This window comes from Hemiscyllium ocellatum, chromosome 25 (genome assembly GCF_020745735.1).
Source record: "Hemiscyllium ocellatum isolate sHemOce1 chromosome 25, sHemOce1.pat.X.cur, whole genome shotgun sequence".
In the NCBI taxonomy this organism is placed as follows: domain Eukaryota; kingdom Metazoa; phylum Chordata; class Chondrichthyes; order Orectolobiformes; family Hemiscylliidae; genus Hemiscyllium; species Hemiscyllium ocellatum.
The window spans coordinates 25,543,968-25,569,071 of record NC_083425.1 but is presented as its reverse complement, the minus strand read 5'-3'; the positions used below and the strand labels follow the sequence as shown (position 1 = coordinate 25,569,071).

Here is a 25,104-nt window from a genome sequence, read left to right as displayed (position 1 = left end):
GTACTGTGTTTTAAAGCTCTTCTACAGTTGTTTGACATATGATCTTTTCATAATAAACCTTGGGAAGTTTTAGATTGCTAAAAGCATAATGTAAATGTAAACTTTCATGTATGTAGAATCAAGTAAAAAGATTTCCATGACTCCCAGCTTAATCCAAATTGTCACTAGGAATGTCTTTATCAGGAGTCAAATTAAAATATATATTTTACTAAGATTGCTTTAAATGCTTGAAGGTTGACAATCTGTCTCTCATGGACTTGTTAGTATGTTCAAACAAACAAACCAGTTTATTATAGACTGTCAACTGCTCTACATGTATAAGTCTTATTCTGCTAAAGGCATGACCATTCTCCGTGAGTCTCTCAGTTCTATGCTGTATTACAGCATCATTTTGACAGGTGCTATTTACATACTCCCAGACATTAACCATGAGCAACCCTGATACAACACAATGCCTTTCATAAAGTACTTGCAAGCCTCATTGAAGAGCTATCACCTCCATCCCCATCCCTAATCATCTATTGTACTCTTTGCTACCTTCTCTCCAAATTATCTCTCCACCCTGGAGGCTCCTACCTCCATTCCTGATGAAGGGCTTTTGCCCGAAATGTCAATTTTCCAGCTCCGGATGCTGCCTGACCTGCTGTGCTTTTCCAGCACCACTCTAATCTAAACCCTTGCCTCATTAAAGAGTCTTGGAAGGCTTCTCATTCAGAAGGCACAAAAGCTAAAGTTGATCCTCTCGTTGCTTGGACTGCATTATTGTTTGTTGAAAACTGACTAAAAATTTAGATTGATTTTCTCCCCTTAGTCTAAGGTCTACAGGACCTGGGGATCTTTGTATAAATTGTTGAGAGTAGCAAGACAAGATGAGAAGGTCAATTAAATCTTGGACTCTATAAATGGAGGTGCAGGGTACAAAAGTAATAAAGTTACAATAAAACATTATAAAACACTGGTTCAGCTTAACCTGGAGTGTTGTGTCCAATTCCAGTCAGCAAAATTATAGAAGGACGAAATAGCATTCAAAAGGAATTTTGTGGATTGATTGAAAAAAGGTGTGTATTCTCTTTCAAAGAAAGATTTAATCAAGCTGTTCAAAATAACGTGGGATCTCAACTCTTTTCAGAGGTGGAAGGATTGAGAACCAGGGGACACACTGATTTAAAGCAATGGCAAAAGAACCAGGGGTGATAAGTGCACTGGCTGAAAGTGAAATGGAAGCATATTTGATCATGGCTTTCAAGCTGAAACATATAGTTACCTGAAAAAAAATGATTTGCAGGTCTCCGGGTGAAAACCAGGAATATGAGACTTACTGAGTTACTCTTGCAGAAAGCAAGCAGGGACAGGCAGGCCCAACTAGTCTACAGTACGTTTGTGTTCCCTGTAATCATTCCCCGATTCAATGAATTCTGATACTCTATCTCCTGCTTCAAATCAGACCAACAGATTGGGACTAATTCTGGTACTTTCCTGGTTTAAATGGCCCATTGGATAATTTCTACAGCTGGTGAGCCAAGAACATAGTGTGTTCAACAAGAAGAATTTTTCCATCTCATTTGCAGTCTTAAAAAAATTCCTGGGCAGCTAGCCCTGAAACCAGATTGTCCGGCTCAAAATCTGGCAGATGGCTATTATACTATGGAAGGAAGTAGATTAGAGAAAAGTAATTGGAAAATTTAAATCAATCAGTAAGTACAATAAAACTGTCCTTCCTTTTACAGAAAAACATTTATTTCATTCCTTGATTAACCTGTAAAATGCAGGAATAGCTGAAATTTGGTACCAAAATCTCTTCACTTTTAAAAATAAAATCAATTTTTATTGAGTCAGGCATATTGTCAGAGTGAGGGACAGTGATTCACAGTGAGGCAGAGATGGACTGAATAACTTGGGAATTCAGGGGAGAGGGGAAAAGCGGTGCCTCAATTAAGGTTTAATGTAAGAAGTAAATTCTCCAGAGTGAGAGGCGAGCTGGAGAGGGAATAAGGTGTGGTCTGGCAGGCCTGTCTGTACTGAGGGCAATGGCCGTTAGACATCCTGCGTGCAGAGGAAGGCAGCTGATTGGTGAGTATTTTTGGATAATATTTCCAATCTTTAGAGTGAAAGTTGGCTACTTAGTTTAGGGCTGTAGACTTTTTATCATCCCCTTTTCTGAGAAATAGCTTGTTAAGTTTTCATACTAAGTTCAAAACTATTATAAGAATAAAATAGTTTTTAGAGATACAGGATTGCAGGTCAGAGGGGCCAAGTGGAGTGTATGTCCTGTGGTACCAAATGTGAAGTGCCACCAGCTGCACAAGCTTGAGCCCCAGATTTTCAGACTTGAGCAGCGATTGTAGGCATTGTCATGCATTCATGACCATACGACTAGGGAGATGGTCAGTCACAAATTAGAACTGATGGCAAAGAGTGATTGGCTGACTACCACGTAGACTAAGGAAACCAGGCAGGTAGTGCAGAAGTCAACCGAATATATCTTGCTTGCTAATCTGCAGTCCATTTTGGAAACTGGTGATGGTGATGGTTCCTCAGAGAAGTGCAGGCAAACCTGAGTCCATCGCACCAAGGGCATCTCAACTGTATAGGTTGGAGAAAGAAGAATGGAAGAGCAACGTTTATAGAGGATCCCATAGTGAGGGGATCAGACAAGCATTTCTACGGCATGAAGCATGACTCCAGGATGATGTGCTGCTTCCCTAGTGCCAGGCTCAAGGATCTCATGGAGCAGTTGCACAAGGGAGGAGGATTAGCCAGAAGGTGTGGACCACACTGATACCAATGACAGATGCAGGAAGAGCGATGAGATCCTGAAGGCAGATTTCAGAGAGCTAGGAATAAAATTTAAAAAGCAGGATCTCAAGAGCAGTAATATCAGGATTAATTGCAAGGCCCCATGCTACAAAACCAAAGGACAGGAGAATATATCAATTGAATATCTAGGTGGAAAACTTGTATACAGGGGAGGGCATCAGATTTCTGAGGAATTGGATCAGTTTTAGGGAACACGGAACCTGCTGGATGGGTTACAACTTGACGGAACTTAGTCTGACATCTTTGCAGGGAAATTTTCTAATGCTGTTAGGCTGAGTTTAAACTAGCTTGTCAACAATGGGAACCTGAGTGGTAAGTCAAAGTAGAAGAAAAGTTGGGATTCAGGAAGTCAAAAAGATGCTAGGGAGACTAGAAGGCAGAAAATGAAAGCCGAGCATCAAATATGCTTTTAAAGTGAAATGATGTCAAAATATCAAAGTTAAGAGCACTCTGCGTGAATGCACTCAGCATTTTCAATGTGGTCAAAGATCTAAAGGCACAAACAGAGATATGTGGGTATGAACTAATTGCCAATACAGTAATATGGCTGCATGGTGACCAAGACTGGGAACTAAATATGCAAGGATATTTGATGTTTCAGTAGGACAGAGAGAATAGAAAATGAGGTGGAACTGTGCTAATAATTTGAATTTTCTTCCCCAAAATGTTGTTGAACATTTGATAATAATGAAGATTAGAATGCTTAAGGAATATGTAAAGCTCCTTAAAATTTGTTAAGCAAAGCTTTTGTAAATAACTCATGTCTGAAACCAGAACATATTGTTTCTCTTTTCAAATGACAATGAACCTGTGCATTTCAATTATTTTGCTCTTTTTATTCTCGATCCCGTTCCCAAAATGTAGTCTATAGGCTTAGCATTTTATCCAGGATGATATTAAAAGATTGAAAGTTCCAAACTCTGTCCAAGTCTCTGTCTCTCTATGTCAAGCCGCTAGCCAATATTTGGATGAAGGGCTTTGGCCTGAAACGTTGACTCTCCTGCTCCTTGGATGCTGCCTGACCTACTGTGCTTTTCCAGCGTCACACTCTCGACTCTAATCTCCAGCATCTGCAGTTCTCACTTTTGCTCACTTGACAACATTCTCTGGTCATTCTTACTTTATAAAATTGGATATTTTATAGGCTTCAGAATAATGTAGGAAATTTACCGAAGAAGATTTAATTGGTGATCACATAATTGTGATATATCTAATTTACATTTTGGTGAAAACACACTTAGTGCATCCTCAATTTAACTCTTAGTCTGTTCTGTTAGCAGGTTTCAACTAAGTTGGTGTTGCAGGTAAAATAGGAAAAAAAAATTGTCTGATTATTATTCAGTGACTCACTACTGTGAGTATATGGTCAGTGCACAAGGCTACAATCAATTAGCTTCCCAAAATTAAAGCCTAGATATTTGCTCTTGCATCGGGAGGTCAGATTCAGGAGAATGCCCGATTCAACAAACCTGAGTGTCCCTGAGGATAGGTTTGCCACACTTGGAAACAGTTCCAAGCCTGTCACAAGGTGCCTCATAGATGAAATAAAGTTCCAAGTGGTTACTGATTATCACTTTAAAACAAATACTCTCATTGATAAAACACTGCATTTAAATTTCCTCGACAATTTAATCCCTTATAAAGATAAGTATTTGTATTCATTGCCTCACACCAAAGACCTCATAACAATTTGCAGTTGTCAATCAGACTTGTACAATAATAGGTTATGAAGTCAGTAATGGAGTTCAAATCCTTAATAATTCTAAGACTGATACCAACAGATAGCACTGAAGAGCAAGGACTGATTATTTTTTAATATAAATTGCAGAATTCTTAATATAAGTGAAATGCTACGAGTTTTAAATGCCTTGACAGTTTGATAGTTCCAATGAGTTTATCCACTTTTTACATGTATTCATGTCTATTTCCAACAGGCTCTAAAGGGTAACTGATCCCTCCCAAATTGTATAATGACGTTCATGTAATTCCTAATAATTTATCTGATCACATAACTCAGACATCAGTGAAAAAGAAGACACGAGTCTTAAATGAAAATGTAAAGATGTCTTTGACACAACACTGCTGAGTTGTACTTTATAACCTATGTACTTGTGAAAATAAAGGACTGTTATAGTACATAAGGAGTTGAAGAGTCTTACGTGGAGATAAGGAGTAAGTAGGCTCAGAGACACAATGTGCGGAGGCATCCATAGTCCAGATATTCTCCAGACTGCTATCTCAATGTACATGTAGTGCGATTGGCTTCAAGCACAAAATAAAGCAGGCATCACTCCCATAAGTATCCCTGAACCAAAGGATACTCTATTTCTCCAATCTCTGTAAAGTTTAGACCTTCTCTTAAAAAAGGACAAAAGCAACAAGTCATGTTTTGGATATCTAATTCATGAAAATCACATCTATTTGAACATAACTGGAGTTTAACATAATCAACCTGTTTAGAGGTGTTATTACACACCTCTGGAGCAGGTGGGACTTGAACCCAGGCTAGGTGTAGGGACTCTACCACTGCTGCACCAAAGGCCCCCCTAAAAAGGAATGTTTAGATATGGCAGTGGTGGAAAAGATTTGCTTGGATAATACCAGAAGAAACAGATTTCAGCTGTCAGGAAATATCAAGTAGGATTGACCTCTGCTTGTGAAAAAGAGGGATGACTTCATAGAGATCTTCAAGGTAATCTAAAGGTTTTCTCGGGTAGAAGTAGAGAAGACATTTCCTTGTGCATGGAATCCAAAACTGATAGTCATGTATATAAGATAGTAATAAAATCAACAGCAAATTCAGAAAAATTGTCTCTACCAGAGAGTGGCTAAATGTGTATCTATATCGCATGAAGTAACTGAGGTGATGAGACTAAATGGATTCAATGAGAAGCACTTGCAAGGAGTGAAGGAATAGATGGATATATTGATGGGATTAGATAGAGTTTGGGAAGGTTGATCCATTGAGATGAATGCTATAAATACTATACTATAAATACTATAAGATTGCCATTTCATGAGACTAAATAGATGGTGCCAAATCACCATGCAACTGTTAACTAGCACAGCTACCGATTTTTTTAGAGAAAGATAAAAAATTGTCAAGATATGCGTAAAACATGGCACCCAAAAGAGGTACCAAGAAAGCGACAACCAAGAAGAGGAGAAGAAGCACAACAAGATCAGAATCTCCCTGCTGCTCTCCATGGAGCTGGCCAAACATGCCACCTCTGAGGGCACCAAAGCAGTCACCAAGTACACCAGCTGCAAACAAGGTTTCTCACCAACAATATTAAAAGAGAGAAACAGAACAAGTTTTCAGAAGGTTTGTTTTTTACTTGACTCAGAAATTTCAATATTTAGTCATCTCACATCTTCACGAAAGTTTTTACATAAATATTTCTGAATTACAGCAAAATATATTTCTTAAAGTGGAACATTTTGGAAATAAAGTTGTGTTGTACACTTTTTGATTGGATTTCCTTCAGTCCATATTCAGTCAGTCTTCCTGTTGCTCCATAGCAACTGGAAAAGGTGGGATGTTGGAAATAAAATTGATAGTGATAGAAACACACAGCAAGTCAGCTAGCATCTTTGGGAGAGAAACTGAGCTAACATTTCAGGTCAAAAATGTAACCTCAGAACAGAAATGTTAGTTCATTTTTTTTCTCTCTACAACATGTGCATGAGCTGCTGGGTATTTCCATTATTTTCTAGTTTTATTCCTTGGTACTGTGTTGTTTCATATTTGAAGGTTAAAGCTTTCCATGGCAGTTCAAAAACATTTCTATCACATTGGCAAAGTTTAACTTGACACCATTATGATGTTTTTTCCCAGATAGCCAAATAGTGTTTTGTATTCAAACTGTTCCGAAAAATATTAGAAGAGCAAATTAATTCCAAAGTTAGGGTCAAAAATGAGCAAATGTCTGTGCTATTAAGGCGTTACATTCATACTGTAGAATAATTCTTAACTCCGCAAGCTGTTTTTAATAAATATTTTCTCCCTGCTCCCAACAAAAGCACTGAGCTTACAAAGCTGTGGTTCCATGGATACTGGCCAATCTACAGAAAACATTGGTACAGGAAGTAGCATAGCTGTACTTTACCTTGTAGCTGTATGGTGTTTGGTATCAGGAGTCATTTCATTGTCATCAAGAGAAGGAACATTGTCTGAATTTTCATGCCTAGCCCAAATATGTCAAGCTCAAACCCCTACTGACATTTTTGCTGAGATCAATTAACTCAGCAAAAAGAAAGGGTTAATGATCTCCCAGAATTGTGTGACACAGTTCCAAAAGTTCACTCTGTCTCACCAGAGGAACATGATGTAACATCTTATAAACATTTCAAATCTATTGGGAAAGGGTGAAGTATTCTAACTGTGTTGTTGATGAACCAAAGGATCATGGAGGTCTACAGCATAGAAAAAGTCCCTTCTGTCCATCAAGTCTGCTTTGGTTAAAAACGCGTCCTTATTATTAAAAAAAAGCTGTAAATGCTGGAAATCAGAAACTAAAATAGAAATGGTCCTGAAGAACAGTAACAGAACCCAAAACAATAACTCTGCTTTCTCTCCACAGATGTTGCCAGACCTGCTAAGTTTTTCCAGCTATTTATGTTTTTGTTCCTAATAATTCTAATCCATTTTCAAGCATGCAATCCAAAGCTTTGTATGTCTTGGTCTCACAAAAGTATGCTGCTTAAATGTTATGAGGATTTCGGCCTCAACTACCCTGACAGGCAGTGAATTCCAGATTCTCACTACTCTCTAGGTGAAAAAATTTCCTCACATCCTCTTCAAATCTCCTGCCACTTCCTGTAAATTAATGCCCTTAGTAACTGATCCTTCTACCAAGGTGAAAAGTTCCCTCCTAACTACCTATGCTCCTCAAAAAGTTATATATCTCAAACCTCCCCCACCCCCACCTCACCTACTCTGCTCAAAGAAAACAACCTCAATCTATCCAATCTCCCTGCAAAACTAAAACTCTCCGGTCCAAGCAACATCCTGGTCAATCTCCTCTGCACTCTCTACAGTGCAGTCTCATCCCTTCTACCATGTAGATTCCAGAATTGGAATATTCTACTTGAGGCCTAGCCAATGTCTTATACATTTCCAGCATCACCTCCCTGCTCTTAAACTCTATGCCTCAGGTAATAAAGGCAAGTATTACATATGCCTTCTTAAGCATTTTATCTACTTGCCCTGCCACTTTAAGAGACTGGTGCTCCTCAGTGCTTCCCAGGGTGCTACTCTTCATCAAGTATTCCCTAACTTTATTTGTCCTGTCTAAGTGCATCACCTCACACTGATCTGAGTTGAATTTCATTTGCCACTGATCACCCCATCTGATCAGCCTGTCTATATTCCTTCTGCAGTCTAAGGTTAGTTATTTTCCTCACTATTCACCACCCCATCAATTTTCATTACATCCACAAACTTACAAATCAACCCTCCTATATTCAAATGTAATTTGTTTATATATATCTCTGAAGAACCCTGCTGGATTCAGGCTTCCAGTCACAAAAACATCCTTTGGTGGTCATCCTCTGCTTCCTGTGATTCAACCAAATTTCCTCAGATTCCATTGCCTCTGTCCTTCACTGTCAGTTTTCCACGTGGGACTTTATCAAAAGCCTTTTTGAAGTCTAAGCAGATTGTGTCAAATGCATTGCACTCACTTACACATCTATTCTACTCTTCAAAACATTCAATCTATTTGGTCAGACAGAATCTCCCTTTAATAAAACCATGCTGATTAATTTTGATTAATCCCTGTCTCTCCAAGTGCAGATTAATTTTGTCCATCAGAATTGTTTGCAATAATTTTCCCACTTTTGAGATTAGACTGACCAGCCTGTGGTTTATCCCTCGATTTATCCCTTGCTCCCTTCTTGCACAATAGTACCACTTTGACTGTCCTCCAAACTTTACTCTGTCCCTAGTAATTACTCTGCCATGGTGAAAAATTCTTCCCAGTTTACCTATATCCCTCATAATATTATGCCTCTCAATCATGTCCCACCTTCGCCCCCACCCCCACCCCCACCCCCACCCCACCCCCACCCCCACCACACCCCCACCAGTCTCCTCTGTTCCAAGGAAAACAACCTCAATCTATCCAATCTTTCTTCATAACTAAAACTCTCTGGTTCAGGCAACATCCTGGTAAATCTCCTCTGCATCCTCTCTAGTGCAGTCTCATCCCTAGTCGATGCTCCTCATGATTTTGAATGCCTCTGTCTGATGTCCTCGTAGTCTTAAATATGAGCACACAAACAAGGAGCAAGAGTAACTTATTGGTTTCTTCAGCCTGTTCCATCAGTCAGTAGGATTATGGCAGATCCAATTGGAACCTCGAATCCACACTCTCATCTGTCCCTGATAACTATACACTCATTTGCTTGACATGAATATGCTCATTTCTTCCTTAATCATATAGAGAATTCTGCTTCAAGATGAGTGCTCCAAAGAAAATCCAGAGAAGAATTTTGCTACTTCTCGGTTTTAAATGGTGACCACTTATTTGTAAATGATGCCACTTGCCTGTTGGCTGGGAAGCTAGTGAGAGAACTGTGCTGCTAGCTGAACTGCACTCCAATCAAGATATGGTGTGGGCCTGGTGGGCTATACCCTAAAATAGAGTCATGGGAAGACAGAGGCAAAGTTGTTGTAAGCAAGGGCAGGGTCGTATCTCTAATTAGCCCTCTTTCCCTCCTTGTGTTGTCCAGTCCCTTGATCAAGTGCTGATTACGTTTGATTGAGGGATTCCACTATCCCGAACTTCTGCCAAGGTGACAAGACGCTTACAGTTCTATCTGCGTTCAGGCCGCATGGTGACAGAACCCCTTGCAGTAGGGTTCATCTGAGTCATTAATTGGCCACTTAAGCATCTCAATTGGCAGAGTTGGAGGAGAACGTTGACCAGGGGCTTTCCCATCCAGAAGTTAACTCTGGTGGAGGTGAGAAATAAGTATGGTTAAAACATGCCTTCACCCCAGCTAATTAAATATCCTTCATGCCTATAAATTCACCACCAGCAAAAGCAGAAAGTTTCATTTTAAGGTTCTATATACACATGATTATGTTACAAAATTACACCCTTAAGGGGAGGGGCAAGAGCTCTACTTACCCACAATAAGCTAACATGGATGTCTAAAAGATAAAAGATAACAGGAAACTTTAAAGAAAAAAATATATAAAAATGCAAAATAATTGGTGAAAGGGAGAGATAAAAATAGCAAAGATTGGCAAAGCAGACTGTAAGGGCTGAAAGAATTGAGTTCAAAATCGACATAACATTATTTTAGGCAAAAGAGGGTGCTCAGAAACAATAAGACCTCTTGAAAACTGATTTAAAATCACACAACACCCGGTGATAGTCCAACAGGTTTATTTGAATGCACTGCTCCTTCATCAGATGGTTGTCAGGTGAAGGGCCAGCTCTCTGAAAACTAGTGTTTCCAAATAAACCTGCTGGACTATCACTTGAAGTTGTGTGATTTTTAACTTTGTACATCCCAGTCCAACACTGACACCTCCAAATAATGAAAACTGAAATAAATTTTAATGTCAATAAAAATAAGGAAATGGTCAACATGCTGAGTCATCACTGGCAATAGTTTTTTATAGTTGATGAAGAGGTCAGCAAGTCAAACATTGCAGTGAAATATATTAGGGTCAGGCATAGGGCCTCAGCAAAATTCACATATGTCAACTAATTGTATTGAAGAAAATCATGGCACTATTGATTGATGAATCCCTAGGACCAGATGGAGATGTTCTAACTATAATCTTTCAAAGTTATCTTGTTCTTTTAGAATGGAAAACAATGCACGTTACTCTGTCCTTTAAGAAAGATGGTGGGAGGAATTAGGAAATTACGTACCAGTTAATCTACAGCTATTGTTAGGAAATCACTGTTATTTCTAATTAAGAAAGGAGTACATGAATACTTAGGAAATTTTGACCAGGAAGAACCAGCATGAATTTGTAAAGGCTAAGTCATGCTTGTTGAACCTGAAAATATTTGAAGATGCAACTAAAGCTGTAGATTGGAAACTGTGTATGGATGTTATTTATATGGACTTCAGAAGCCGTTTGATAATATTCTTAATAAAAGTCTTAGTTTAAGTCAAAACTCATAAATTTGAAGGAAAATTATTGGTTTGGAAACAGACTGAGAGTTAGCAGATGGGGATCAAGGTAATAGGTAGATACAGTAATCAGTGTGGAATCCAACAAGAGGCCTCAAATATTTGCCATAATATTAGTGGCTTGGATGATGAAATAGAGAAACATCTCCAAATTTGTACCAAGGTTACAATAGAGGTGGTAAGTAATGAAGGTAGAAGCTTAAGATTAAAAAGTGTCATTGATAAGTTAATTAAATAACAAACTACAACCAAAGAAATTCAATGTGTAAACTTAAAGATAATATACTTCGGCCCCACAAAGGATAGAATAGTGTAAGTTCTCAACAGTGAAAAGTTAGAAACAGTAGAGGTTCAACGAGGTTTGGAACCATGTGTCTGAATCATTAAAATTCCATGAGCTGGAATTCTACAGTAAACAATCAAAATAACTAATGGAATCCAGGCTTTTATATTCCATTAGATTAGAAAACAAAGGGTCGGGGTATGCTGCAACTGTTCACACCTTTACTTCGGTCACATTTGGAATCCTGATTAGGAATGATCACCATATTTTAGCAAAGGTATATTGTGTTTGGAGGAAATGCAGGGTAGATTTACCAATATGATACATGAATTCTAATGTTTGATCTGTGAGGAGAGATTATATAAACCACAGTTGTACTTCCTGCAATTTAGATGATTAATGCATGATTTCATGGAAGCTTTCAAAACATTCATGGGAACAGATGACGTAGGTAGCTAATTGGGAAGTCTAAGGTTGTGCAGAATAGACTAAAAATGAGAGCTACACCTTTCTTTCGTGAAATTAGGAAATGTACCCACACATGAAATATGGTAAAAATTTGGAACTCTTTCATGCAAATGGCAGCTGATGCTAGAGCAAAAGAAAAGCAATGAAGAGATATGGGGCTAAAAGAGGAAAGTGATGTACAGTCACAGAATAGCTGTGATCTCATTCAATAGCACAACAAGGTCAAGGGATTAAATGGCCTAGAGTCATGGGGTCACAGAGTCATACAGCATGGAAGCAGACCCTTAGGTCCAACTTGTTCATACCAACCACGTTTCCCAAACTAAACTAGTCCCACTTGCCTGCACTTGGCTCGTATCCCTCTAAACCTTTCCTATCCATATACCTGCCCAAATATCTTTTAAATGTTGTAAGAGAGTGTAGTGCATCTACCATTTTCTCTGGCAGTTTATTCCACATGTGAACCACCCTCTGTGTAAAAAGGTTGCCCCTCAGGTCCCTTTGAAATCCTCTCACCTTAAAAATGTGCCCCCTAGTGTTGAAATCCCCCATCAGAGAGAAAAGACACCTGCCATTCACCTTATCTATACTCCTTATGTTTTTATAAAAGCCTAAGGTCATCCCTTGACCTCCTATGCTCCTGTGAAAGAAGTCCAAGCCTTTCCTGATAACTCATACCATCCACACCCGGCAACATTTTAGTAAATCTTTTCTGAACACTCTCCAATTTAATAATACCATTCCTACAGGAGGGTGACCAGAACTGCACACAGTGCTCCAAAAGTGGCCTCATCAACATCCTGTACAACCTCAACATGACGTTCCAACTCCTATACTCAATGGTCTGAGCAATGAAGGCAAACATGCTTAATGCTAACTTTCACCTCCATTACATCCCCAATTCTGCTATTACCTTATCCCATTGGTTACTTCTGTCACTTCCATGTTCAGTTATTCCAGTGTTCCCTTGGACAGCCAAAAGCCTCTGTAAAATTTAGAATATTCAAAACTTTCTACTTATATAATACACAGACTTAGTCCAGCTCACTCCTCATACCATATCCTTGGTTTCTTTTTTGTTTCTGGTTTCACTATTAATTTCAATTTCTCACCTATGCCAAAAGTCTTTCATAGTTTTATCACTCTGTAGCTGTGTGAACTCTTGAACATTTACAGTCTAATCTTGTCCACCAAACAATTCTCCATTGCTCTATCTTTGACTTTTTGGACAGCATCTCCTCCTTTAATCCCACCATTGGCAGTCATTCTTTTCATCACCTGGGCCAGAGATTTTGGAATTTCTTTCCGAAGCCTTTCAAACTCTTTGCCTTCCTCTCCTCATTTGACACACTCTGTAAAACTCACTTTATTAGCTCAGATTTCCCAGTATCATCTTGCTATGCTGTAAAGTGCTTTGAGACATTTGTTCAGTGTTGCTGTGGTGAGATTTAATTTAATTAACATTTGGAAAAAAAGTTGACAACTCACCAATTTCATTTACATTACTTAAATGAGCTGACACTTTTAGGCACATGTCCCTGAAGTTAATTTAAATCCAGGTACTGGAAGTGCTTGGAACATTTGCGAATCATTTTACGAAGAAAAGGAAGCACAGTCTCCTAGTTTTGTTTTTGGACTTTTTATTGACCAAGAAATTTTTCACAGTGTACAGGCTTTCATTTAATTTTAGTGAACTTGTGTCAGATTTTTGCTACAGAGATGAATTTAAAAATACCAATAGAATTACCTGCGAATTGAAACATTCTATTCCACAGCAGGCTGGCCTTACCATAGCAGAAAGAAAGATGGTAATCTCTGCTCTTGTGTCAGCTGCCGATCAAATCATTTTCATTGAACATATTTAAGAATTAGTGCAATGTCATGAGTTTGAAAGGTAGCTCCAATTAGTCATTTACTATCAGCTTCCTCCCTCCTCCCCTGAAAGTTTGAATTCTTGTTGAGCTATGGCTCCATTCTAGCTCTCCAGCACATTCCCAATTTTCAATATTCTTATATGAAGCTTAACTGTGTGTATCAGCAAAATTAAGTAAACCATCAACTATCATCTCTGTGAATGATAGAGTGGGTTTGAACGATTGAACTGCTCCTAGATCTTCTGCTCTTACTAAACAAAGAAAATTATAAAAACCAACTCCAATTCTGGTTCACACAATTCTGGTTCATCCAGCAGGTATTACTGGATGGTAGTATAAATTTTGAAAATCTGATAAAATTTTCTCTTATTAATCCAGGGCCACTGATGAGCCAATTGTAGGATCTAATTGCAGCTTAACCTGAGATCAGTGAACTAGAATAGAAATTTAGCCATAGGCCTTTTTAGCCACTGTGGTACAATACTAGTCATAGTAAGGCTTTGGTATATGTGCATTTAAAAGAAATAAAAACCAGTGTACAGCAGGCTGTACCTACTCTGTGCACATTGTAAGAATATATATTCAACAACGTAACACAGCATTGTATGAATATATATTCAATTTTATTACTACAAAATAGAAGGCCAAGTTCAAAGTGAATGTCATGAAAGGAATTCAAAGGACAGATGGAATGGAAAGTGGGGCAGGAGCTATGTGGTCTTTGGTAGACAGTGCAAATTCACATTTGAAAACCAACAAATTTTCATTTCTTTTTGAATTGTGGGATTTCTGCAAATAAATATTTTGCACAACCAGCAATTAGATTTTATTTCACCTTCTTAATGATTTCTCATGTTGATTGTGATTCTGGTTTGCAGTGATAGTCTTGAAGATCGAATCAACATCATAAAGAATGGATATGCAGAACTTTAAAATAAGATTACTACTTATTTTGGGTTGCCACCTGTCCATTTTTGATGTAACACTCCCACTTTTATATGATAGTTTTCAAGTGCAACAATTTAGAGTTTTGCTATTCTGTCCAGACTTTATTCTTTGGTACTGTATTCAGGAATCTATAATAAAATATAAAATGTAACTCGGTTCCTCTGTTCCCAAGTTTCCAAAATGATCGAGGGTAGTTGCCATCCTAGAACTTAAGTGTAAATCTTTGAGTTGCACAGGCATTGAGTGCCTTTTAATGAAGTGGTGCATGATTCATGGTGTATTAAGTATTGCCTCAAATAAAGCTGTGTAAGGTCCAAACCAGCGACAACTGAAGTCAGGCTTTTTCTTATAACAGCTAACATAAGCAACTAGGCTTGATGGAGTTGAGGAACTTCATCTAATAGGCAGATATCATCAGAACTTACATGTGCGGCAGAAACATATTAAAATATAACAGATAATTACTTCAAATAAATATAAGAAATAGGGATTGTAGCAATAATAAATACACAATTCAACATAGTAAACCCAGTAAATCAGTCATAAATAGAAGACATCCCAAAAAATAATATAAACAGAAGTTCATAAAGAATGGTCACATGATAACTGGGAAGCATGGCACTGGCTCCAAATGAGAGAATATAAAAACAGGATACAGAATATAATACAAATAGAGAGCTACAGTAGGGAGCTATAAGCACTACAACTAATCCAAAGAAAACAGGATAATATGTAAGAATCAGAAAACCTCTCAACACAGAAAGGGAGAAATTGTAAAGAAATAAATGCAACTGCTACTAAGTTTAGGTCCACACAATCAGGATATTAATGAAGTAATTTGATCATTACATGCAATTTTTAAATAATATATAGTAACGCCTGTCCCCTTCATTTCCCACCGAACTCATTTTATGTTTATCTTGGAGTTAGCAAAGGATGGCAAACTTTGTTTTAAACCAGTCCCTCTATCTTACTTTACTCAACTATCAGGTTGTGAGAATTTTTTTTTTATTTTGTGAGCAATGATGGCTACCTGTTGTAGATGCCATTCTTTCTACAGAAGGAATTCTTCACTGAAAGTCGCCTGTTGTTGAGTTCCAGTGCTGGAAACCGTCCATTGTCTAGGCTCATGATTTCTTCATGAGCCAAGGCACTAGTCTTTGTGTTATTTCCTGAAATAGAACATAAATTCAAATTGAAACTCAGCAAAGTTAACACTTAATGTAGTCTGATCTTATCTTCAGTGCAATCAACACCAAACAATGTGTTGTCAATTAGAGAAGATCTTTTGGGGAACAAATACTATTACTTTGCATTTGAACAGGACGTCAGTCATTGACACCATCATTGTACAACTGCACTGCATTGGAACCTGAAGTGGTGTGCTCATTGTTGCTGACTCTCCCCTCGCTCTTCCATTTTCTGCTTTGTTTGCTGGCTTGCTTGCTGCCTCATTCTCTGCTCCCTTTGCTGGCCGACTTTGCTGTTTCCCTCACCAGCCTGTTCACCCAATGGATAGTGAGCATTGATTGCTATAGCAGTGATTTAAAAATTCATTCTCTTGCCCCAGTGGACTGTCAAACCTCATTGGGATAGTACTCTAGAAATCAAGCCCAACTATTCCCTGAGTCAAATCAAAAGTTAAAAATTTTATGAAAGCATCAAGTCCCCAGTATATCTGTAGAATAGACTCAGAATATCAGAAAATATGGACCAAATTTCTGTACTTGACAAGAACTTCTATTTATTACAAAAAAAATTCTAATCACAGATAAACAACATGAACTGTCAACATTTAACTCTCTTAGACCCTTCTAAAACACCTCTACACATGCATACAGGCAAGATAAAAACAAAATCTGTGTTATGGGTGGATGGAAGTAAAAGACTGGAGAAATATTTCAATAGCACCAGTCCTCAGGATTCAATGGAGCATTCCTTTTGCTTCCCAAGTCCTTCACTTCTCTGATCTTTTCCTTCAGAGTATCTCACTTGTTCACAGTAGAGAGAAAATGACTAGTTCATGTATGATAGAATATCTGATTTGCTGGCTAAAAGCAATGAATTACAGCAATTTGTGGGTGAAAATAAATTGGCTTTGTTGAGACTTTAGATATTGTATTCGAGAAAAGGAAAGAAAAAGAGAGAGAGAGAGAGATAGAGAGAGACATACCATCTGTTCTTTCAGCAGCCAAAATTTAATACCTAGGCCTCATTCGCCTGTCCATCGTTAGACTGCTTACACAAAACAGAACAGCAAGCCAGCAAGCTGTTTAGGAACTTGCGTTCTGCCGGTCTGCATCAAGCTTTCTGGAGGGAATGGGGATGGGAGAATATCAAATTGTGCAGATCGGTAACCTTCCTGTCTCTCCCTAATCCCAACAAGCAAAGTTTTCCACCTGGATTGTTTCTGTGTTCTATCAATGGGTGCCCATCTGCCTTGATCTGACTAGATTGGTTTCTCTGCTGGTGACTATGTTAGATGTAAATTGAGATTCCATTGACATTCCATTCCCAATTTACAAAATTTAAGATGCTCCACTTGCTTTTGTTGGGCAATTTGATCATATAATTACAGTGAGTGTTTAAAATATTGAACAGTGAGAATATGATTGGATGTTCCAGCTTCCTGACCTCATGCTTGCAGAGAAACTAGGGCGGTTTAAGTTTGCTGATATTTCTGCTGCTGTACATGTAGGGTCAGCTAGGTGGACCTCATAGTATATGAGTTCCCTGACTGGGGCTGTTAATCTGGTCCAATCTGGGAGCCCTGGCTGATAGATATAAACAGGTGTGTCAGACATCTTATTTAATCTGAAAGCCAGCTCTGAGGGAACTGGATTAGTGTCAAAATCTCTTCATATGTAAATAAAGGGTGATTTGATAACAGGATACCCCCCCACCTCACTGTGGAGTTATTTCATAAATAGAGGTGGGGGGGAGATTGGTGAAGTCTTTTGTTAATGCACAAAGGGAGCAACTATGTGGGGGCAGATGCTGCGTGGCTATTATGCCTCAGGGGCCGAGGCTGCAAACTCTCAGTATCTTGCCTCCTACATAAAGATGATTAGCTGGCTGAAGTTCCCTATTGGTTCTTGTAGTTCTCACAATACTCCATACTGAGGGAAAAGGGAAGAACAAATTTGAATGTTATTAGCTTATGAGGGGAACTGTACTGGTTTCAAATAAGTTAAATTTCAAAAGAAAAAGTAATGAGTGAAGCCAATAAGACTTAAAGCTACAGAAAGTGCTCGAGAAACTCAGCATGTCAAACAGCAGCTGTGGAGAGTTAAAACAAAGTTAATGGGAGACTGATTAGCAAGGTTAGATCTCTTGGAATATAGCGAGAACTAGCCATTTAGATACAGAACTGGCTCAAAGGTAGAAGACAGCGGATGGTGGTGGAGGGTTGTTTGTCAGACTGGAGGCCTGTGACCAATGGAATCCCACAAGGATTGGTGCTGGATCCACTACTTTTTGTCATTTACATAAATGATTTGGATGCGAGCATAAGAGGTACAGTTAGTAAGTTTGCAGAAGCCACCAAAATTGGAGGTGTAGTGGACAGTGAAGAGGGTTACCTCAGATTACAACAGGATCTGGACCAGATGGGACAATGGGCTGAGAAGTGGCAGATGGAGTTTCATTCAGATAAATGCGAGGTGCTGCATTTTGGAAAAGCAAAACTTAGCAGGACTTATACATTTAATGGTAATGTCCTAGGGAGTGTTGCTGAACAAAGAGACCTTGGAGTGCAGGTTCATAGCTCCTTGAAAGTGGAGTCGCAGTTAGATAGGATAGTGAAGAAGGCGTTTGGTATGCTTTCCTTTATTGGTCAGAGTATTGAGTTCAGGAGTTGTGGCTATACAGGACATTGGTTAGGCCACTGTTGGAATATTGCGTGCAATTCTCGTCTCCTTCCTATTGGAAAGATGTTGTGAAACTTGAAAGGATTCAGAAAAGATTTACAAAGATGTTGTCAGGGTTGGAGGATTTGAGCTATAGGGAAAGGCTGAACAGGCTGGGGCTGTTTTCCCTGGAGCGTCAGAGGCTGAGGGGTGACCTTATAGAGGTTTACAAAATTATGAGGGGCATGGATAGGATAAATAGACAAAGTATTTTCCCTGGGAGTCAAGAACTAGAGGGCACTGGTTTAGGGTGAGAGGGGAAAGAGATAAAAGAGACCCAAGGGGCAACTTTTTCACGCAGAGGGTGGTACGTGTATGGAATGAGCTGTTAGAAGATGTGGTGGAGGCTGGTACAATTGCAACATTTAAGAGTCATTTGGATGGGTATATGAATAGGAAGAGTTTGGACGGATATAGACCGGGTGTTGGCAGGTGGGACTAGATTGGGTTGGGATATCTGGTCGGCCTGGATGGGTTGGACCGAAGGGTCTGTTTCCATGCTTTACATCTCTATGACTCTGTCTTAATTTCATAGTATTTATTATTTCAAGTGATATTTATTTATTTGCACTACTCACTAATTTGCAATAGAATCTTGAAAATACAGTGTTCATTGAAAGCAACTTGAAAAAGCTACATATCTCTCCAGAACAAAATTGCATGTTTACAACCTGTGGATTACAAGAAAAATGTACTTAGCCAGACTGGCATTGAACATAATCTTTTTATCAACAATCTACCATGAGACCGCACTATGGCTGTTAGAACCGATTGTGGATTTGAAATGTGAAATCAATGGTTTAAAGCTAAATCAGGTGTTTAGGTGAAAGTGTCATTGCTGACAAGTGACTAGTCAATGGATAAAATTTTCCCTTGGAGGAAATTAATATATTAGATAGACAGCTAGCCAGCCTAAAAGAAACAATAGCTGGTATATTACCACAGAACCAAATACACAGTAAATAAAACAATTAAATAAATTGAATTCTGTTTCTTCCAATATTTTGGCATTTGTAAAGTTTATTGTTCCACAACAATTCTAGCAATCATCTGTTACATTGCCCAGATATGTCCCAATACAGATCTCAAGATAGATTGCAACACTATCACTTTTACTAATTCTCTGATTAAACAAGGAATTTTGGCAAGAAATTGTTGGACATTCTGCTGATGTTACATAAAATCTGCTCATGCATAAAAGGAGTCCAACTGTGGCTTTCAAAGGGATCATATCCAGCTCCCTGAGATCAAAGTAACTATACTTGACTACATGTGGCTGTACTTTGTGCTATCATGCTATGAACCTTACCATTATTTAAGAATAATATCTCTTCTGTAGGGTCTCTATGGTGGTGTAACCTCCACGACTAACCACTAGATTGGACAAAATGGATTGGTGGCAGAAAATTACCGTAAAACACCCTTATTTAGTACCACACGTTGGCAAGCGGTGGCAAATACCACAAAGTGCTGGGAATGGTCATCTGAGAAAATAACACGTTTTAATGTGGACATAGAATGTTCTGCTTATTTTTAACACATTCATTTACTTTCCAATTGAACAAGTTGAACTTTCCCACTGGCTGTTTGTATAGTGAACCACCTGGTGTAAATCCAGCTTTTACTTCCCAGAAAGTTGCCAAATTTGTTTCTAAGGGCTGCAATTACAGACTTTAATCAGTGGTACTACAGTCAGTTCCAAATTGCAGAAGAGAATACTCATTCAGAGTTCCCACAGAATTGCAAAATAGTTGAACTTTTATTGGACAAGGGAGTCAAAGTCTATGAAGTAGATAAGTTCTCAACAACTTTATATGTAATCTGTTGAGCAACATTTTGCAACTCTTTTTCAACCAACCAGTGAAAATAACTGGGCACACTGTAAATCATTAACTGAAAATTAAGATTACAGTAAAATGTTATGTGCAATTTTAAGTTTTGTTTTGAGATCATTAGGAATTCAGGACAATTTATCTGGATGTTAAGTCCAGTAAGCTTAAAAGAATTGTATATTCATATTATTTTAAACATAGATTATGTGAAGCATTGTAGGGTCAATAAAAATCGACGCGCAATTGAGTTTTTACCCGAAGGTAACAGTGCTTATTAATTAGTTTTTCGTCTGGAGACAGCAATTGTATAACTCTTTCAGATCTTCCATTAAGGTATTCTTGAGTTGACTAAAGAAACAAATTTAGGAATGCCAAATATTTATAGTGGCACCTTTGACTACTTTCTGGTGACTCCTGGTGGACAGGGCCAGGTTTACCTCTGATAATTTTAAAAGCCATTTAGGTGAGTCACCAGAGTGCTGTCTGTATGGCAAAGGCTGTGCAAAAGTCAAGAATATTTTGTTTCTTTATTGAATGGGTTAAAACTTTAAAATGATCTTAAATCTTTTTAGAAGTTGTCAAAGCTTCACTAACATTAAAATCCAACTGAACTAAAAGTTAGAAGGAGTTTAATAAAACCAAGAACTGCTGAAATCTGAAACAGAAACCAAACTAGCTAGAGAATGTCTGTCAGCCTCTGCAGAGAGAAAACAGAGTCAATGTTTTGGGTCCAGTGGCCAGTTAATCAGTGGTACTCACTGGCACAGAAGGCTGTAGAGTTCAGGCCTCTGAGTGTCTTTAAGTCAGAGATAATAAGAGAAGCAAGGATTATTGGGAGAAGGCAAGAGAATGTGATTGAGAAACTCATCAGACATGATTGAATGGCGCAGCAGACTTGATGGGCCAAATGGCCTACTTCTGCTCCTGTGTCTTATGGTCTTATGATCCTTTGTTAGAGGTAACAGTAGCTTGGATATGGGTGTTGACAGGGTGGAAAGTGAGAACCAGGGGACCCTGTTGGGAGTCATCCTGCAAGCTGTAAAGGTCCATCCCACTCTCCCAGTTTCTCTATTTATTTCGTATCTGTTCTGGTTATTCCAATCTCTGCAGAAACGTAATCTTTTTCTTCCATTGAGGATTCCCTGCCACAGAATAGACAGGGCCCTCAGCTGGGTCTGACCCATTTCCTGCACTTTTACCCCTACTGTTTTTCTTCCCTTCCAGTACATCGATAGGTTCCCACTAGTCCTCAGTTACCACCTCATGAGCGACCACTTTCAAAGGATCATAAGCTGCCATTTCCACCATCTCTAGAGGGATGCCACAATCAGACATATTCCTCACCCCTCCCTTGTCAGCATTCTGCATAGACCATTCCCTGGTCCACTGTCCTCCCTTCCCAACGTCTCCCCACATCGCACAGCATCTTCCCAGGCAAATACAGGATGTATAACACCTGCCCGCTTACTTCCTCCCTCCTGAGTACCCAAGCTCCAGGCACACCTTTCATGTGAAGCTCCAATTTACCTGCACTTCACTTAATCTAGTCTACTGTATTGTTGTTCACAATGTGGTCTCCTCTACACTGGGGAGATGAATTGGAACTTGGTCAACTGCTTTGTGGAACAACTATGTTCTATCTGCAAAAAATGACCCTGAGCTTCCTGCTGCCTGCCAGTTTAACATACCACTGTATTCCCTGGCTTTCATTTCTATCTCGCTCCACTGTAGTGCTCCAACAAGACCAGAAGAATACCACCTCATTTTCCACTTGGGATCCCCACAGACTTCTGGACTCAATATTGAGTTCTAAAATTTTAGGGCCTGAATACCTTCTTTCATGTTTTCGCACCCCCATACCCCAGATCTTGTTATTACTTTCAGCGATGCCAACCCATTTTCACCTACTTATTTTCCCCATTATCAGCTTTTCTCCTTCTCTGGCACACCATATCCACCCCTTTGTCTTCCTAACTGTCTTTCACTCCTATCCTCTCAGTCTTTTATTCCACAACCTTCAGCATATATACCCACTTTTCCTAGCTACTACTATTTCTAACAAAGGGTCATCTGTCCTGAAACATCAACTTTGCTTTCTCTCCACAGATGCTGTCTAACATGCTAAGTTTCTCCAGCAATTTCTGTTTCTGTTATGTTAGAAAACGTTTCATCAATCTGCAGTAAACACCTGAAGGACGTCTGTATTTTCACTTCTAATCTTCTGGGTCATTTACTTCAATGTAGAGGCAGTGGCTTAGGCTGTTAATCCAGAAACTGAGCTAATGTTTTGGGAACTTGGTGGAATTGGAATTCAATACAGAATCTAGAATTAAACGTGACCATCTAATAATGAACCTGAAGCCATTGTCGATTGTCAGAAAAACTATTCACGAATGTCCTTTAGGGAAGGAAATCTGCCATCCTTATCTGGTCTGGCCTACATGTGACTCCAAACCAATAGCAATGTGGTTGACTTTTATCTGCCCTTTGGGCAATCAGGGATGGGCAATAAATGCTGGCCGAGCCAGAAATGTCGACATGCCATTAGTGAATAAAAAATAAATGTGATCAATCCTTTCTATTTAGACTGCAGGCTAATATTCATCAACATTAATGGAAGTGAAATGAGCAATAACCCAGTCACAGCTCTACTGCAACTTTCTGCCACAAACTAAGTTCGGGTGTGCTGCCTGAATAACAAGAAATCAAGCATTTCTTTACAAAATGCAAAATCAGTTTGGACTGTCCTCAGATTTCTCAGTGTACTCTGTACAAAATGATCATTTGACATGTCTTTCAAGCAACATATTTAAAAACATTCGTTTTGTAAGTATACAGCCAAAAATTATCAACATTTTTCTCAACACTAATCTTTCAATAAATAACAAGAATACTGTAAACCACATTTGAGTGGGAATATAGTTCTTTAACAGCTGTCCCATATCTATGGCTTATTCTTTTGCTTGCAGCAACTTCCTTGCTATAAACACTGCACCCAAAGGCCACTTCCTCCTCCCGGGTGCTAACAGAATGCATGAATTATTCTTTGTTGCACATGGCAGAAGTTCAACAAATTTGGTTTAATCCTGCATCCTTTTCTGTAAATGAGAAGTGTTTTGTACTTATTGAAAGACTGTTGTGCTCACTCTGCAGGCCACCACACTTAACAGATGGCAGATCCACCATTGACATAAAGCTATAATTAACCAAAACAAAACCCAAAGTTTGCAAGTAGTACATTTCCTATTTATATCATTGGTAAAATTATGTAATTGCTGAATTTGGAGAAAATGTCAACTTGCAATAAATTAGAATTGAATTGTTGAATAAATAGATTTGCTACACCTAAGACAGATGATCGACTTGAGCCAACATCGAGTAGTTTGGATTGTGCCTCCTATGTAAGACACAACATAACTTTGGAATCTTTGAGACATGACCAAGACCAGTAGATATAAGGAAGTTGGACAGATTTCCTGATAAAAATGGCAAGAAAGCGAAATGAATAACTGTTCAATCCTATCAGGGCGGCACGGTGGCACAGTGGTTAGCACTGCTACCTCACAGCGCCAGGGACCTAGGTTCAATTCCCACCTCAGGCAACCGACTGTGTGGCGTTTGCACGTACTCCCTGTGTCTGCGTGGGTTTCCTCCGGGTGCTCCGGTTTCCTCCCACAGCCCAAAGATGTGCGGGTCAGGTGAATTGCCCGTAGTGTTATGTAAGGGGTATATGAAGGGGTATGGGTGGGTTGCGGGTCGGTGTGGACTTGTTGGGCCGAAGGGCCTGTTTCCACACTGTAAGTAATTTAATCTAATCTAATGAAGATGCAAAGAGTACTGAAGATTGTGGGAATTGCAAGCAGACCAACTTGCAGGGAGTCAGAAGTATATCCATTCCAATCATTAGGGAGCCTGAGATAGCCTCACGTGGATTGCTGGAGTGCTACAAATGTAGCTTGGTAGATCAACATAGTATTGTAAGCACCTCTGACATTGCTGTGTTCCCTTGATACTGCCCTGGTATATCAGCCTTTGAACTCAATTATCTGGGGTAAAGCTTCTGCTCACCACTCTGGCTCAGAGATAAGAGTGTTATTAACTGAGCCATGGCTGATGGTGATTCTGATAACAATTCAATCAATTTATCTGATAATTATGTAAGAACTATATATAATTGAGTTGAAATATACATCGGAAAATGTAACTTTGAACAGCTGTTTTGTAGGGGAGGAACCAGGTTTTTTTTTACATAACCCTAAGCAAAGTTTGAACTCTGGAACTCAATTATTGTTTATAGAAGAGTTCTGGTTGAAGCTGGATTTGATACATTTGTGAAACATACTGGCACCAGGCACCTAGGGTTGAGAAAAAGAACATACACAGCAATAATTTTTGGATTAGTGTTAAACAGCAGTTTAGTACAGCACTGAGAGGAGAGTGAAGCAGTTGAGCTCTTATTCTTCCAAAACTCTGCAAGCAATCCAGTTCTCTCCCACAATTTGAGAGGATAACAAATAACATTCAAAGACTCAGCAAAAAGTAAAACAAACTTCTATCTCAAGACAAGACCTAGGTCCAACTGATTGAGGAGAAAGTGAGGACTGCAAATGTTGGAGACTCAGAGTCAAAACGTGTAGCACTGGAAAAGCACAGCAGGTCAGGCAACATCTGAGGAGCAGGAGAGTCGACATATTGGGGGAGGATCACTATGGTTGGTATAATAACATCACAAAAAAGAACAGAGAATTGAGAAAGTCACTTTATTGCCACGTGCATTTTGGACTCTTGATCCACAGACTTTGTTCCTTTTGCCT

At 38.9% G+C, this 25,104-nt stretch overlaps 1 protein-coding gene across 1 annotated transcript in view; it reads right to left on the bottom strand.

The window, feature by feature from the left end:
• The window catches only part of sdk2b (sidekick cell adhesion molecule 2b), a 469,615-nt gene that overhangs the window by 71,353 nt on the left and 373,158 nt on the right, over positions 1-25,104 (bottom strand). The window contains exon 44 of the mRNA XM_060844513.1: positions 15,584-15,722. Coding sequence (XP_060700496.1) covers positions 15,584-15,722 — 139 coding nt within the window. The remainder of the gene's footprint in view (positions 1-15,583; positions 15,723-25,104) is intronic.